General features: G+C 41.0%; 1 gene segment (V, D, J or C); it reads left to right on the forward strand.

The window, feature by feature from the left end:
• Window positions 1–887: 887 nt before the first annotated feature.
• On the forward strand, window positions 888–4,147 carry LOC111139941 (the record flags this gene model as incomplete). The annotated part of the segment is given in 4 exon segments: window positions 888–991; window positions 1,092–1,190; window positions 2,460–2,671; window positions 4,121–4,147. Coding segments are annotated over 4 exon segments (384 nt in total), but the record flags the coding sequence as incomplete, so codon positions are not given.
• Window positions 4,148–15,266: the final 11,119 nt, after the last annotated feature.

The following is a 15,266-nucleotide window of genomic DNA, read 5'->3' on the forward strand; positions in this document are numbered from 1 at the left end:
AGTATTTGGCTCAGCAATAGTAGTCCTAGAAATAAAGGTACATTAAATACAATTGCAAAATTATATATTCTAGAAAATTAAAGCTAGTGTAAGGTAACAAAAAGATCAATAGTAATGTGGGGACAGAGTGAAGAAGGAATGAGGAAGGAAGAATTGCAAAGAAAATATAGGAAATTTTGTGGGAAATTGATTTGCTTCCTCTGGGTAATGCTGATTCTTCCAGCAGGGTTTACCATATCACACACTCTACACGTGTGCAGTCTTCCTGTGTCAAGTACACGCATCACAGCTATTGCAGATAATCCTAGAGATGACTTGGGAGGAACGTAGAGATAATGAAATGTTAGAGACTTGAAAATAGAACTGCACAAACACTCATTCTCTCTATTTTTACAGAAAATCTAAAAGAAGCAAAATCATATTGTCCCCATCACAGCAGGGGTTACACCTTCCTCATGAACCTGCCCACTGTCCTGTAGGTGATTCAGAGGACAGCAGGTCTGGCAGGGAGGAGCCCAGGCCAATTCCTGGGGATCGCACCCCACACATGCTCTTGACCACCTCACGACCTCTATAATTCTGGGTGTATGTTCAAAACTCTTTATGGAGTAACATGAAACAAGCACCCCAGGATGTGGGTGAATGTGTAAAAGGAGCACCGGAGGCCAAGTGTGTTCTCTGGAAAATCATATAATAAATAAAAATCATTTTTCCCAAATCCTGTCAATGCTACAAAGTCACAGCATTCTCCCCTGCTCTGGTCACTGCCGTCTCCATCAGCTTAGATCCCAAGCTGTATATATAGCCAGAGGACATGCAAATAGGGCCCTTCCTCTGCTGATTAAAACAGACCAGTCTGGACCCTGCAGCTGGGAGAGGAGACCCAGCCACAGTATTTCCTTCTGTTTCCATTCACTAATCAGGAAAGAATAGAGAAAACTCACCATGGAGTTTGTGCTTGGCTGGGTTTTCCTTGTTGCTCTTTTAAAAGGTAGTTTACAGAGAATAAGGGACCTTGAGTGTGAGAGTGGATACAAATGAGAGAGAGTGGGTGTGTGACAGTTTCCTGACAGGATGTCTTGTGTCTGCAGGTGTCGAGTGTGAGGTGCAGCTGGTGGAGTCTGGGGGAGACCTGGTGAAGCCTGGGGGGTCCCTGAGACTCTCCTGTGCAGCCTCTGGATTCACCTTCAGTATATATATATATATATATATATATATATATATATATATATATATACAATACCGTGATATATATCATGGTATTGTCAAGTATTTGGCTCAGCAATAGTAGTCCTAGAAATAAAGGTACATTAAATACAATTGCAAAATTATATATTCTAGAAAATTAAAGCTAGTGTAAGGTAACAAAAAGATCAATAGTAATGTGGGGACAGAGTGAAGAAGGAATGAGGAAGGAAGAATTGCAAAGAAAATATAGGAAATTTTGTGGGAAATTGATTTGCTTCCTCTGGGTAATGCTGATTCTTCCAGCAGGGTTTACCATATCACACACTCTACACGTGTGCAGTCTTCCTGTGTCAAGTACACGCATCACAGCTATTGCAGATAATCCTAGAGATGACTTGGGAGGAACGTAGAGATAATGAAATGTTAGAGACTTGAAAATAGAACTGCACAAACACTCATTCTCTCTATTTTTACAGAAAATCTAAAAGAAGCAAAATCATATTGTCCCCATCACAGCAGGGGTTACACCTTCCTCATGAACCTGCCCACTGTCCTGTAGGTGATTCAGAGGACAGCAGGTCTGGCAGGGAGGAGCCCAGGCCAATTCCTGGGGATCGCACCCCACACATGCTCTTGACCACCTCACGACCTCTATAATTCTGGGTGTATGTTCAAAACTCTTTATGGAGTAACATGAAACAAGCACCCCAGGATGTGGGTGAATGTGTAAAAGGAGCACCGGAGGCCAAGTGTGTTCTCTGGAAAATCATATAATAAATAAAAATCATTTTTCCCAAATCCTGTCAATGCTACAAAGTCACAGCATTCTCCCCTGCTCTGGTCACTGCCGTCTCCATCAGCTTAGATCCCAAGCTGTATATATAGCCAGAGGACATGCAAATAGGGCCCTTCCTCTGCTGATTAAAACAGACCAGTCTGGACCCTGCAGCTGGGAGAGGAGACCCAGCCACAGTATTTCCTTCTGTTTCCATTCACTAATCAGGAAAGAATAGAGAAAACTCACCATGGAGTTTGTGCTTGGCTGGGTTTTCCTTGTTGCTCTTTTAAAAGGTAGTTTACAGAGAATAAGGGACCTTGAGTGTGAGAGTGGATACAAATGAGAGAGAGTGGGTGTGTGACAGTTTCCTGACAGGATGTCTTGTGTCTGCAGGTGTCGAGTGTGAGGTGCAGCTGGTGGAGTCTGGGGGAGACCTGGTGAAGCCTGGGGGGTCCCTGAGACTCTCCTGTGCAGCCTCTGGATTCACCTTCAGCCAGCTACCACATGAACTGGGTCCGCCAGGCTCCAGGGAAGGGGCTGCAGTGGGTCGCATGGATTAATACTGGTGGAAGTAGCACAAGCTACACAGATTCTGTGAAGGGCCGATTCACCATCTCCAGAGACAACAGCAAGAACACGCTGTATCTGCAGATGAACAGCCTGAGAGCTGAGGACACAGCCCTGTATTATTGTGCAACTGACACAGTGAGGGGACTGCAGTGTGAGCCCAGACACAAACCTCACTGTAGGATGGGATCTGGACCACCGGGGAGTGCACACCACTCACCAGTTCGGTCTTTAAGCCCCAAGAACAGCTGGAGGATATGGGCAAGTTTCCTGTCAGAGTCTTTGGCACTCATGCCTTCAAGCTTTTTCCCCAAGGGAGTCTCTCTGGACACATTATTCTGTGCTTCCTCTTCAGTCTCTGACTTAGTAATTCGGGACAACAACTATACCAACAAGCACAAGATACAGTGTTACTTACACTTGCTTATTCCTACCCCTAAATACCAATGGATCACAAATATCTCCATGTATGTCATCTGAACCTTACAGGAGTCCAAGTTACTCTCTTTGCTCATCAGAGGACCACCCAGCTCAGTGTGCGAATCTTGTCAAAATCAGTGGAAAGTGCATGCTGGATATGAGCCTACAGAAGCATCAACAGTGCAAAGCAAGAGAATTAACAGCCCTGGTACACTCTCAATCTTGAACTATACTCACATTGTCAATGTTAAGGACAATGTGGGAAAGAAAAGGTAACCTGCACCAGGATGTTGTGTGGATACAGAGTTTGAAGATCACAAACACACACACAGAAACACATACAAACCCAAGTGAATATAAAAATGTTTTAAATTTTATTTTTTCAGAGTTCCAAGATTCATTGTTTATGCACCACGCCCTGTGATCCATACACTAGATGCCCTCCTTAATACCGACCACCAGCCTCATCCATTCCCGCACCCCCTTCTGTCCAAAATACTCAGTTTGTTTCTCAGAGACCACAGTCTCTCATGGTTCATCTCCCTCTCTGACTCACCCCAATTCACTTTTCCTTTCCTTCTCCTAATGTCATCTGTGTTATTCCTAATGCTTCACAAGTAAGGGAAACCACATGATAAATGATTCTCTCTGCTTGACTTATTTCATTCACCATCATCTCCTCCAGTCCCAACCATGTTGATACAAAAGCTGGGTATTCATCTTTTGATGATGGCATAATACTCCATTGTATATATGGACCACATCTTCTTTATCCATTCAGCCATTGAAGGGCATCTTGGCTCTTTCCACAGTTTGTTGACTATGGACATTATTGCTATGAACATTGGGGTACAGGTGGCTCTCCTTTTCCCTACTTCTGTATCTTTGGTGTAAATACCCAGTACTACAATTACAGGGTCATAGGGAAGCTCTACTTTTAATTTCTTACGGAACCTCCACAATGTTTTTCAAAGTGGCTGCACCTACTTGCATTCCCACCAACAGTGCAAGAGGGTTCCCCTGTCTTCACATCCTCTCCAACACACGTTGTTTCCTGTCTTGTTAATTTTGGCCATTCTAACTACTATAAGGTAGTATCTCCATGTGGTTCTGATTTGAATCTCCCTGATAGCTCATGAGGATGAACATTTTTCATGTGTCTGTTAGGTAATTGTTTTCTTTGGAGAAGTGTCTATTCATGTCTTCTGCCCATTTTTTGACATGATTTTCTGTTTTTTTTGGGGTGTTCAGTTTGAGAAGTTCTTTATAGATCTTGAATATCAGATCTTGAGAAGAGAGTTGAGGATCCATTTCTGGGCTCTCTACTCTGTTCCACCGGTCTATGTGTCTGTTTTTGTGACAGTACTATGCTGTCCTGGTGATCACAGCTTTGTATTAAAGTTTCAAATCAGACAAACGATAATGCTCCCAGCTTTGTTTTACTTTTTCAACATTTCCTTAGCACTTCAGGGTCTTTTCTGGTTCCATACAAATTTTAGGATTGTTTGTTCCAGCCCTTTGAAAAATGCCTGTGGAAAATTGATTGGAATGGCATTGAAAGTGTAGATTGCTCGAGGCAGGATAGTAATGCCTTAGTATGCTCTAGTAAGTGGAATCAATTATTGAATTTCCCTTTCTCTATTTTCACTGTTAGTGTATAGGAAAGGAAGTGATTTCAGTGCATTAATTATGTATCCTACTGAATTACTGTATGAGTTCTAGTAGTTTGGGGCTGAAGTCTTTTGCATTTTCCACATAAAGTATCATGTCATCCACAAAGAGAGAGAGTTTGACTTCTTTGCTGACTTGAAAACCTTTTATTTATTTTTGTTTTCTAATTGCTGGTGCTAGGACATCTAGTACTGTGTTGAACAACTATGGCGAGAGTGGGCATCCTTGTCGTGTTCTTGATCTGAAAAGGGAAAGCTGTCAGCTTTTCTCCATTGAGGATGATATTAGCTGTGGGTTTTTCATAGATAGATTTTATGAAGTTGAGGAATGTTCCCTCTATCCCTATACTTTGAAGAGTATGAATTAGGAATGGATGCTGTATTTTGTCAAGTGTTTTTTTTTTTTTTTTTCTGCATCAATTGAGAGGACCATGTGTTTTTTCTCTCTTCTCTTATTGATTTGTTCTATGACATTGGTTGATTTGTGAATGCTGAACCACTCTTGCACCCCTGGGATGAATCCTACTTGTAACTGTCTCTCAAAAAAAATGTGTTACTTAAAATATGACCCATGAGAAATTGTATTTGTTAGTGAACATGTTTAGATATAGCCTTAAGAAAAACATACTGGTAACAGGCCTCTGGGGGAGAGGATGATATAAGTACTTGAAGCTGAGGAGCTAGGGATGTCAGGCTTGCTCAGGGTGGACTGTCGCCTGATTCATGGAAGCAGATCAGCTGGGAATCCCCAGCCCACTCAGGGAAGAACACCACCTGCTTCATTTTTCAATTATCTCCCCTTCCTTGGAGAGCACCTGTGGCTAATTAGATGATTCCTTTCAATGTGCTTGCTCAACTATACACTGTGAACTGCTTGATCAGATACATTTTGAATTCCTTCTTGTTTATCTACAAGGCACATGATTAATGTGTAGCCTTCCTTGGCTCTTTTGTTGATTACTGTCTATATCTAATAAAAATGGGACTGAGGAGGAGTTGTTCAGGGTGATAGTCTTTTCCACTGATGTCCCTGGTCCCTCTCTCTTGCAGCTGACTTGTTTGTGTTTCATTCTTCTCCAGTGCCATGTCAGGAAGCGGCACCTATCTGGTCATGTTGGATAATGTTTTTAATGCACTGTTAGATCCCATCAGCTAGGATCTGGTTGAGAATCTTGGCATCCATATTCAACAGGGGTATTTGTCTGAAATTGTCTATTCTGATGGGGTCTTTCCTGGTTTGGGGAACAGGGCAGCACTGGCTTCATAGGAAGAGTGAAAAATTTCATTCTCTATTTTTTGAAACATCTTCAGAAGAATAGGTGTTAATTCTTCTTTTAATGTTTGGTAGAATTTCCCAGGGAATCCGTCAGGTCCCGGGATCTTGTTTTATGGGAAGTTTTTGATCACTGTTTCAGTCTCATTACTAGATATTGGTCTATTCAGGTTGTGAATTTCTTACTGATTCAGTTTTGGAAGTTCATAGGTTTCCAGGAAAGCATCCATTTCATCTAGGTTGCTTAACCTATTGGTATATAACTGTTGATAATACTTTCTGATGATTGTTTCTATTTCCTTGGTGTTGGTCTTGATCTCTCCCTTTTCATTAATAATTTTTTATTTTGGGTCTTCTCTCTCTTCTTTTGGATTAGTTTGGCCAGCGGTTTATTGATCTTATTAATTTTCCCAAAAAAACAACTTCTAGTTTCATTGATGGGTTCTACTGTATATCTAGTTTCTATCTCATTGATCTCTGATCTACTCTCAATTATTTCCCTTCTTGTGTGTGGAGTTGGCTTAACTTGTTGTTGATTCTCCAGTTCTTTAAGGTATAGAGACAGTCGGTGCATTCTGGATTATTCAATTATTTTGATGGAGGCTTGGATGGCTATGTATTTTCCCCTTAGGACAGGCCTTGCTGTATCTGATACATTTTGGACCGATGTCTTCATTCTCATTGGTTTCTATGATTTATTTAAGTTCTTCTTTGATTTCCTGGATGATCCAAACATTCTTGAGCTGGATGGTCTTTAGCTCCCAAGTGTTCCAATTCCTTCCAAACTTTTTCTTGTGGTTGAGCTCCAGTTTCAAGGCATTGTGGTGTGAGAATATGCAGGGAATAATCTCAATCTTTTGGTATCAGTTGAGTCCTGATTTGTGACCTAGTACATGGTCAATTCTGGAGAAATTTCCATGTGTGCTCAAGGAGAATGAATATCCTGTTGTTTAAGGATGGAACATTCTGTGTATATATAGATGAGGTTCATATGGTCCAATGTTTCATTCAAAGCTCTTGTTTCTTTTATTGATTTCCCTGCTTGGGTGATATTTTACTGAGAGTGGCATGTTAAGATCCCATACAATCAATGTATTCATATCAATATGACTCTTTAATTTTATTAACAGGTGGCTTATGTAATTGGCTGTTCTCGTATTGGGGGCATAAATACTTACAATTGTTAGATATTCTTGGTGGATAGACCTTTTAAGTATGATGTAGTCTCCTGTATCTTTGACTTAGCTCAAGTCTGTGGCTTAAATTCTAATTTGTCTGATATGAGACTGGCTATCCCAGCTTTCTTTTGAGACCAGTTGGCATGAAAGGTGTTTCTCCACCCCTTCATTTTCAGTCTGGATGTATCTCTAGGTTCCAAGTGAGTGTCTTGTAGACAGCATATGGACAGGTCCTGTCATGTTATCCAGTCTGAAACCCTGTGCTGTTTTATGGGAACATTTAGGCCTTTCACATTGAGAGTGATTATTGAAAGATACAATTTTATCTACATTATGTTGCCCGAGAAGTGCTTGTTTCTATATTGTCTTTGTCCATTTCTGGGCTCTGTCACTCTTGGCATCTTTCTTCTTTTATAGGACCCCCCCCTTAATATTTTTTGTAGTCCCGGCTTTGTGGTCACATACTCATTTAAACCTTCCCAGCCTTAAAAGCTATTTATCTCTCCATCCATTTTGAATGTCAGCCTTGCTGGATAAGACATTCTTGGCTGCAAGTTCTTCTTATTTAGTGTCCTGAATATGTCTTGCCAACCCCTTCTGGCTTTCCAGGTTTCTATGGAGAGGTCTGACATTATTCTGATGGACCTTCTGTACGTAAGGAATCTCATCCCCCTAGCTGCCCTTAAGATCTTCTGTCTAATGTTATGATTTGTGAATCTCACAGTTAAGTATCTGGAGGTCATTCTAGACTTGTTGATGTTCGGGGGGTATCCTTTCTGCCTCTAGGACAGAAAAACTTCTTCCATTCCTTAGGACAGGGAAATTTTCATCCATGGTTGAATTTGTCGAGCCATATACCCTAGTCTTCTCTCTCCCCCCTCCCCACCGCAGGGATCCCAATAATTCTGACATTGGAACGTTTCATGGCATCATTTATTTCCCTAATTCTGTTTTCATGGTTTCTAAGCTGTTTGTTCCAGGCTTCCTCCTGATTCTTCTTCAGTATCAGTTTGTCTTCTAGATCAATAATTCAATCATCTGCACCAGTTATGCTAACTGTTAGGGTATTTCGATTAGATTGGATCTCATTGGTAGCATTTTTTAGTATTGCCAGAGCAACCCTCACTTCTGCCCTTAGAGTTTCTATGCTGCCACTAATGGTCTTCTCTAACCTAGCCATTGCCTGGATAATTGTTATCCTGAATTCCCTTTCTGACATACTGTTCATGTCCATATCCAATAGTTCTGTGGCAGAGGGCATGGTCTCTGAATTTTTCCTCTATTGTGTGTTTCTCCTCCTAGTCATTTTGGTGATAGCTGGTTGAGGGGATCTAAAGATCTAGGTAAGGCGCACTCTGGAAAGTTTCAGAGTAATCAGAAGTCCGTACTGAAAAGAAATAAAAAAGAAAAAGAGAAAAAGAGGGGAAAAAAGAGAAAACCAGTCAAAATGAGCCCCCAAAGTAAGATTTATAAGGTACGCAAATGAAAACGAACAAACAAAAAGACCAGCAAAAGTAAAAGATAAGGGGAAAAAAAAAAAAAAAAAAAAACAGAAAAAATGAGCCCCAAGAATAAGATTTATATAGTACAAAAACAAAAACAAATACACAGAAACACTAACAGGACAATAAGTTGGGAAGGTGGTTATAAACCCACCATGTGGGTGAGGAAGGTTATTTTGGTTCTCCCTGGGTGAATATTGTTATCTATTTAAAGGACTCAACTTTCCAGAAATATAGGGAAATTAAAAGTGGTTTATATATATATGGGTAGTATTGAATAGGAAAAAGGATTACCTTGAAGCTTATATCTATATGTATAAAAACGAAAAGGAAAGAAAAAGAAACACAGGTGTATGCACGAAAGGTTCAAGTTAAAGAGTTATTATGGAATATGTTATATTAAACATCTATTTGTAATGGCAAGTAGTTTGAAAAAATTAAAAGAACAAGAATCATGAGAACAAATTCTAAAAAAAGAAAGAAAGAAAGAAAGAAGAAAGAAAGAAGGAAAGATGGAAAGAAAGAAAGAAAGAAAGAAAGAAAGAAAGAAAGAAAGAAAGAAAGAAAGAAAGAAAAGTTGTGTCTATGAAATACACAGGTTTGGGGGCAATACTGGGATCTTAATATATTGTTTTCCCCTGATGTTGGGGTTTTACAGTTTTATGGGGACCCTGTGGTGGTTGTCCTCTTGTTCTTTTGTCTTGTTTTCTGGGGGAGGGGGCTGCTGCACTGTTTTACATCAGTCCTGCTTGGGCTGAGTTGCCCTGGCCCCTATCAAGGGGCTTGGCTCTGTGGAAACTGGTTTCTCAGGCTTTTGTTCTCTGGAGGCTTTTGTTCTTTAGCAGCTATTTGCAACTTTTGGGAGGATTAGTGGAAAGTAAACTGACTGCACCCAGAACTTCACCTCAGAGAGAAGCTTCAGTCTGCTCTGTTCTGCTCTGCATGGTCCAGAACACACTGACTCTGCCTCTGCAAACTCTGCAACACCGCATCCTTGCACAGGCGGTACACAACCCCAGCTACAGTCTCAGTGGTTGCCCAAGGCCCCCACTAGTCTCTGCCCCCACGCTTTGCCACTAAAACTGTGAACGATGTTAATCTAGGCGAACCCAAACCTAGATGACTGCCGTTGCCGGGACTGCTGTCTGGGGTCCACACCCACGCCAGGTACTCTCACACCCAGCAGAGGCACAGGTCATGGAAGGCTGTGTGTGGAGAGATCCTGACCACAGTTCATCCCAGCTTCTCCCAGGCATGGGCAGGAGTGTGCCCAGCCTGAGCAATGGTATAAGAAGCAGTAAGCCGTGGGCTCAGGGACCACAGATTGGAGGTCCCACCAGACTGTCTCTGGCATAGATGATGGCCAGCAGTGACCATACTGGGACCGTAGGCTTAGACTGTTGACCGGGACTGCCAGATTCCACCAGTTGCCCCTTCAGACCTTTTTCTCCTTTATGTGGTTTCAACCAATCTCCAAGTTTGCTGCTCCCCAGTTACGGGGCACTTTCCTATTCGGGTATTACTTTCAATGGGTCGCTTCTGGTGGCTCCCTCTCCCTTCTGTTTATCCTCTGATATCAGTATGAGCATTCCCATTCTTCTTTACCTCTCCACTGGTGTCTTCTGCCGCCATAGAGATCCAGAGTGTACAATCTTACATCCCAGGCTGATTTTCTGGGTGTTCAGAGTGTTCTGGTAGGTATTTAGCTCATTTTAGGGGACTGGTTGAAGCGGGGTCTCCTATGTCTCTGCCATCTTTGGGACAAGACCTTTCTGCTCTGTTTTGAAAAAACGATATCATGAAAATTGTTCATCATCACTAGCCATCAGGGAGATTCAAATCAAAACCATATTGAGATACCACCTTACACAAGTTAGAATGGCCAAAATTAACAAGGCAGTAAACAATTTATGTTGGAGAGGATGTGGAGAAAGGGGAGCCCTCTTACACTGTTGGTGGGAATGCAAGTTGGTGCAGCCACTTTGGAAAACAGTGTGGACATCCTTAAGAAATTAAAAGTAGAACTACCCTATGACCCTGGAATAGCACTACTGGGTATTTACCCCAAAGATACAGATGTAGTGAAAAGAAGGACCATATGTACCCCAATATTCATAGCAGCAAAGGCCACAGTTGCCAAAGTGTGGAAAGAACTAAGATGCCCTTCAACTGACCAGTGGATAAAGAAGAAATGGTCCATATATACTATGGATTATTAAGTCTCCATTAGAAAGGATGAATACCCAACTTTTGTATCAACATGGATGGAACTGAATGAGATTATGCTGAGTGAAATAAGTCAAGCTGAGAGATTCAATTATCATATGGTTTCGCTTACTTGGGGAGCATAAGAAATAACATGGAGGACATGGGGAGATGGAGAGAAGAAGTGAGTTGGGGGAAATAGGGGGGAAGGACGAACCATGAGAGACTATGGACTCTGAAAACCTATCTCAAGGTTTTTTAGGGGTGGGGGGGTGGGAGGTAGGGTGAGCTTGGCGGGGGGTATTATGGAGGGCTTGTATTGCATGGAACACTGGGTGTGGTACATAAACAATGAATTCTGGTACACTGAAAAGAAATTAAAAAAAAATAGAATATATTTTCCCATTTTGTCTTTTGCCTCTTTGTTTAGTTGACTATGTACTTTGTTGTGCAGATTTTAATCTTGATGAAGTCCCCAAAGTTCATTTTTGCTTTTGTTTTCTCTTGCCTTTCAGAGATGTCTTGAAAGAAGTTGTTCTGGCCAGTGTCAAAGAGGTTACTGCCCATCTCCTCCTCCAAGATTTTAGTGGATTCCTGGCACACATTGAGGTCTTTCATCCGTTTTGAGTTTATCTTTATGTACGGTGTGATAGAATGCTCGAGTTTCACTCATCTACATATAGCTGTCCAATTTTCCCAGCACCATTTATTGAGGAGACTGCCTTTTTTCTGCTGGATATTTTTTCCTGCTTTGTCTAAGATTATTTGCCCATAGAGTTGAGGGTCCATATCTGGGCTCTCTACTCTGTTCCACTGGTCTATGTTTCTGTTTCTGTGACAGTACCATGTTGTCATGGTAATCACAGCTTTGGAGTAGAGCTTGAAATCAGGTAACGTGATGCCCCCAGCTGTTTGTCTCCTTCCACATTTCCATAGGGATTTAGGGTCTTTCCTGGTTCCACACAGATTTTAGGATTGTCTGCTCCAGCATATTAAAAAATGCTGCTGGTATTTTGACCAGGTTGAAATTGAAAGCATAGATTACTCTTGGTAGCATAGACATTTTAACAATGCTTATTTTTCTGATCCATGAGCATGAAATGCTTTTCTATCTTTTTGTGGCACTTATTTCATGAGTGCTCTGTAATTCCTCAAGTATAGATCTTTTACCTTGTTGGTTCGGATTATTACAAGGTATCTTATAGGTTTTGATGCTATTGTAAATGGAACTGATTCTTTAATTGTCCTTTCTACAGTTTCATTTTTAGTGTATTAGAAAGCGACTGGTTTCTGTACATTGATATTGTATCCTGCCACATTACTGAATTGGTGTATGAGTTCTAGTAATTGGGGGGGGTGGAATTTTTGGGATTCTCTACATAAAGGATCATGTCATCTGTGAAGACAGAGAGTTTGATTTTTTCTTTGTCCACTTGAATACATTTTATTTCCTTTTGTTGTCTGATTGTTTTTGCTAGGACTTCTACTACTATGTTGAACAACAGTGTTAAGAGTGGGCATCCTTGTTATATTCCTGATCTCAGTGGGAAGGCTCACATTTTTTCCTCACTGAGAATACTCAACACCCAAAAAACAGATAACCATGTCAAAAAATGGACAGAAGACATGAACAGACAGTTCTCCAGTAAAGACACGGAAATGGCTCGAAGGCACATAAAAATGTTCACCATTATTAGCCACCAGGGAAATTCAAATCCAACTACATTGAGATAATACCTTATACCAGTTAGAATGGCAAACATTAACAAAGAAGGAAACAAATTGTGGAGAGGTTGTGGAGAAAGGTGAACCCTCTTCCATTCCTGGTGGGAATGCAAGTTGGTGCAGCCACATTGGAAAACAGTGTGGTGATTCCTCAGAAAATTAAAAGAGAGCTACGTATGACCCTCCAACTGCAATACTGGGTATTTATCCCAAAGATACATATATACTGAAAAGAAGGGCTATCTGAAACCCAATATTCATAGCAGCAATGTCCACAATTGCCAAATGGTGGAAAGAGCCAAGATTCCGTTCAGCAGACAAATGGATAAACATGATGTAGTCTATATACACGAAGGAATATTATTCAGCCATCAGAAAGGATGAATACCCACCATTTGCATCAACATAGAAGGGACTGGAGGAGATTGTGCTGAGTGAAATAAGTCAAACAGAGAAAGCCAATTATCATACAGTTTCACTAAATTGTGGAGCATAAAGATTAACATACTGGGCATTAGGAGAAGGAAAGGAAAAGTGAATTGGGGCAAATCAGAGGTGGAGATGAACCATGAGACACTGTGCATTCTGAGAAACAATCTGAAGGTTTTGCAGGGAAGAAGGATGGGGTGATAGGTGAGCCTGGTGTGGGTATTAAGGAGGGCATGTATTGCATGGAGCCCTGGGTGTTGTACATAAACAATGAATCTTGGAACACTGCATCAAAAACTAATGATGTATTTTATGGTGACTAACATAACACAATTTTAAAAAGACTTTATGGATGAGGGGCAAGATGATGGAGAGTAGGAGACGATGTTTCAACCAGTGCCCTAAAGTGACCTGAATATCTTTCTGAACACCGAATACCAATTAAATCAGCCTGAGACATAAGAGTGTACACTTCTGGATCTCTATGGGTGCAGATAACATCAATGAAGAGGTAAAGCAGAGTGGGAATGCTCAGACTGATATCAGAGGATAAACAGAAGGGGAGGGAAGAACCTGGAGTGACTCATTGGAAAGTACTACCACAATATATTAGTGCCCTATGGTTGTGAACAAGCATTAATTTGGAGTCTGGTTAAAAGCACTCAAAAAGAGCAAAAGATCTTAAGGGGAAACTAGTGGAATCAGGCAGTCATGAGCACATGCCTAAGTCCTTCCACCCGCAGGCATCTGGGACTTGCACCTCCTCTGGGTATGAGCACACCCAGTGTGGGTCTGGACCTCAGATAGCAGTCCAAGCAATGGACGTCAACGGAGTTAGGGCTTTCCAGGAACAATACTGCTCACGGATTTAGTGGCAGTTGATGGAATGAGCACTCCGTGTTATATGTAACTGATGAATCACTAAACTCTACCTCTGACCATTAAGTCACTGTGTGTTAACTGAACTGAATTTAAATACATAATTTTAGTAAAGATTGAAATCAGGTAACATGATGCCCCCAGTTTTGTTTTTGCTTTTCAACATTTCCTTAGCGATTCGGGGTCTCTTCTGATTCCACACAAATTTTAGGATTATTTGCTCCAGCTCTTTGAAAAATACAGGTGGAATTTTGATTGGAATGGCATTAAAAGTATAGATTGCTCTAGGCACTATAGATATTTTAACAATGTTTATTCTTCCGATCCAAGAGCATCCATCTTTTTGTGTCTTCTTCAATTTCTTTCATGAGTGTTCTGCAGTTCCTCAAGTACAGTTCCTTTACCTCTTTGGTTAAGTTTATTCCCAGGTATCTTATGGTTCTTGGTACTATAGTAAATGGAATCGATTCTCTAATTTCCCTTTCTGTATTTTCATTGTTAGTGTATAAGAAAGCCACTGATTTCTGTACATTGACTTTGTATCCTGCCACGTTGCTGAATTGCTATATGCATTACCTGATTTCAAGCTTTACTACAAAGCTGTGATCATCAAGACAGCATGGTACTGGCATAAAAACAGAGACATAGACCAGTGTAACAGAGTAGAGAGCCCAGATATGGACCTTCAACTCTGTGATCAAATAATCTTCGACAAAACAGGAAAAAATATACAGTGGAAAAAAGTCTCTTCAATAAATGGGTGCTGAAAAAAACTAGACAGCTATATGTAGAAGAATGAAACTCGACCATTCTCGTACACTGTACTCAAAGATAAACTCTAAATGGATAAAAGATGTCAACATGAGACAGAAATCCATCAGAATCCTAGAGGAGAACATAAGTAGTAACCTCTTTGATATCAGCCACAACAACTTCTTTCAAGATCTGTCTCCAAAGGCAAAGGAAACAAAAGCAAAGATGAACTTTTGGGACTTCACCAACATCAAAAGCTTCTGCACCGCAAAGGAAACAGTCAACAAAACAAAGAGGCAACCCATGGAATGGGAGAAGGTATTTGCAAATGGCAGTACAGACAAAAGATTGATATCCAGGATCTATAAATAACTCCTCAAACTCAACACACACAAAACAGATAATCATATCACAAAGTGGGCAGAAGATATGAACAGACACTTCTCCAATGAAGACACACAAATGGCTATCAGACACATGAAAAAATGTTCATCATCACTAGCCATCAGGGAGATTCAAATTAAAACCACCTTGAGATACCACCTTACACCGGTTAGAATGGCCAAAATTAGCAAGACAGGAAACAACATGTGTTGGAGGGGATGTGGAGAAAGAGGAACCCTCTTACACTGTTGGTGGGAATGCAAGTTGGTGCAGCCTCTTTGGAGAACAGTGTGGAGATTCCTCAAGAAATTAAAA

The sequence above is a fragment of the Enhydra lutris genome, unplaced genomic scaffold (assembly GCF_002288905.1).
Source record: "Enhydra lutris kenyoni isolate GAN:26980312 unplaced genomic scaffold, ASM228890v2 scaffoldscaffold127, whole genome shotgun sequence".
Classification (NCBI taxonomy): Eukaryota; Metazoa; Chordata; class Mammalia; order Carnivora; family Mustelidae; genus Enhydra; species Enhydra lutris.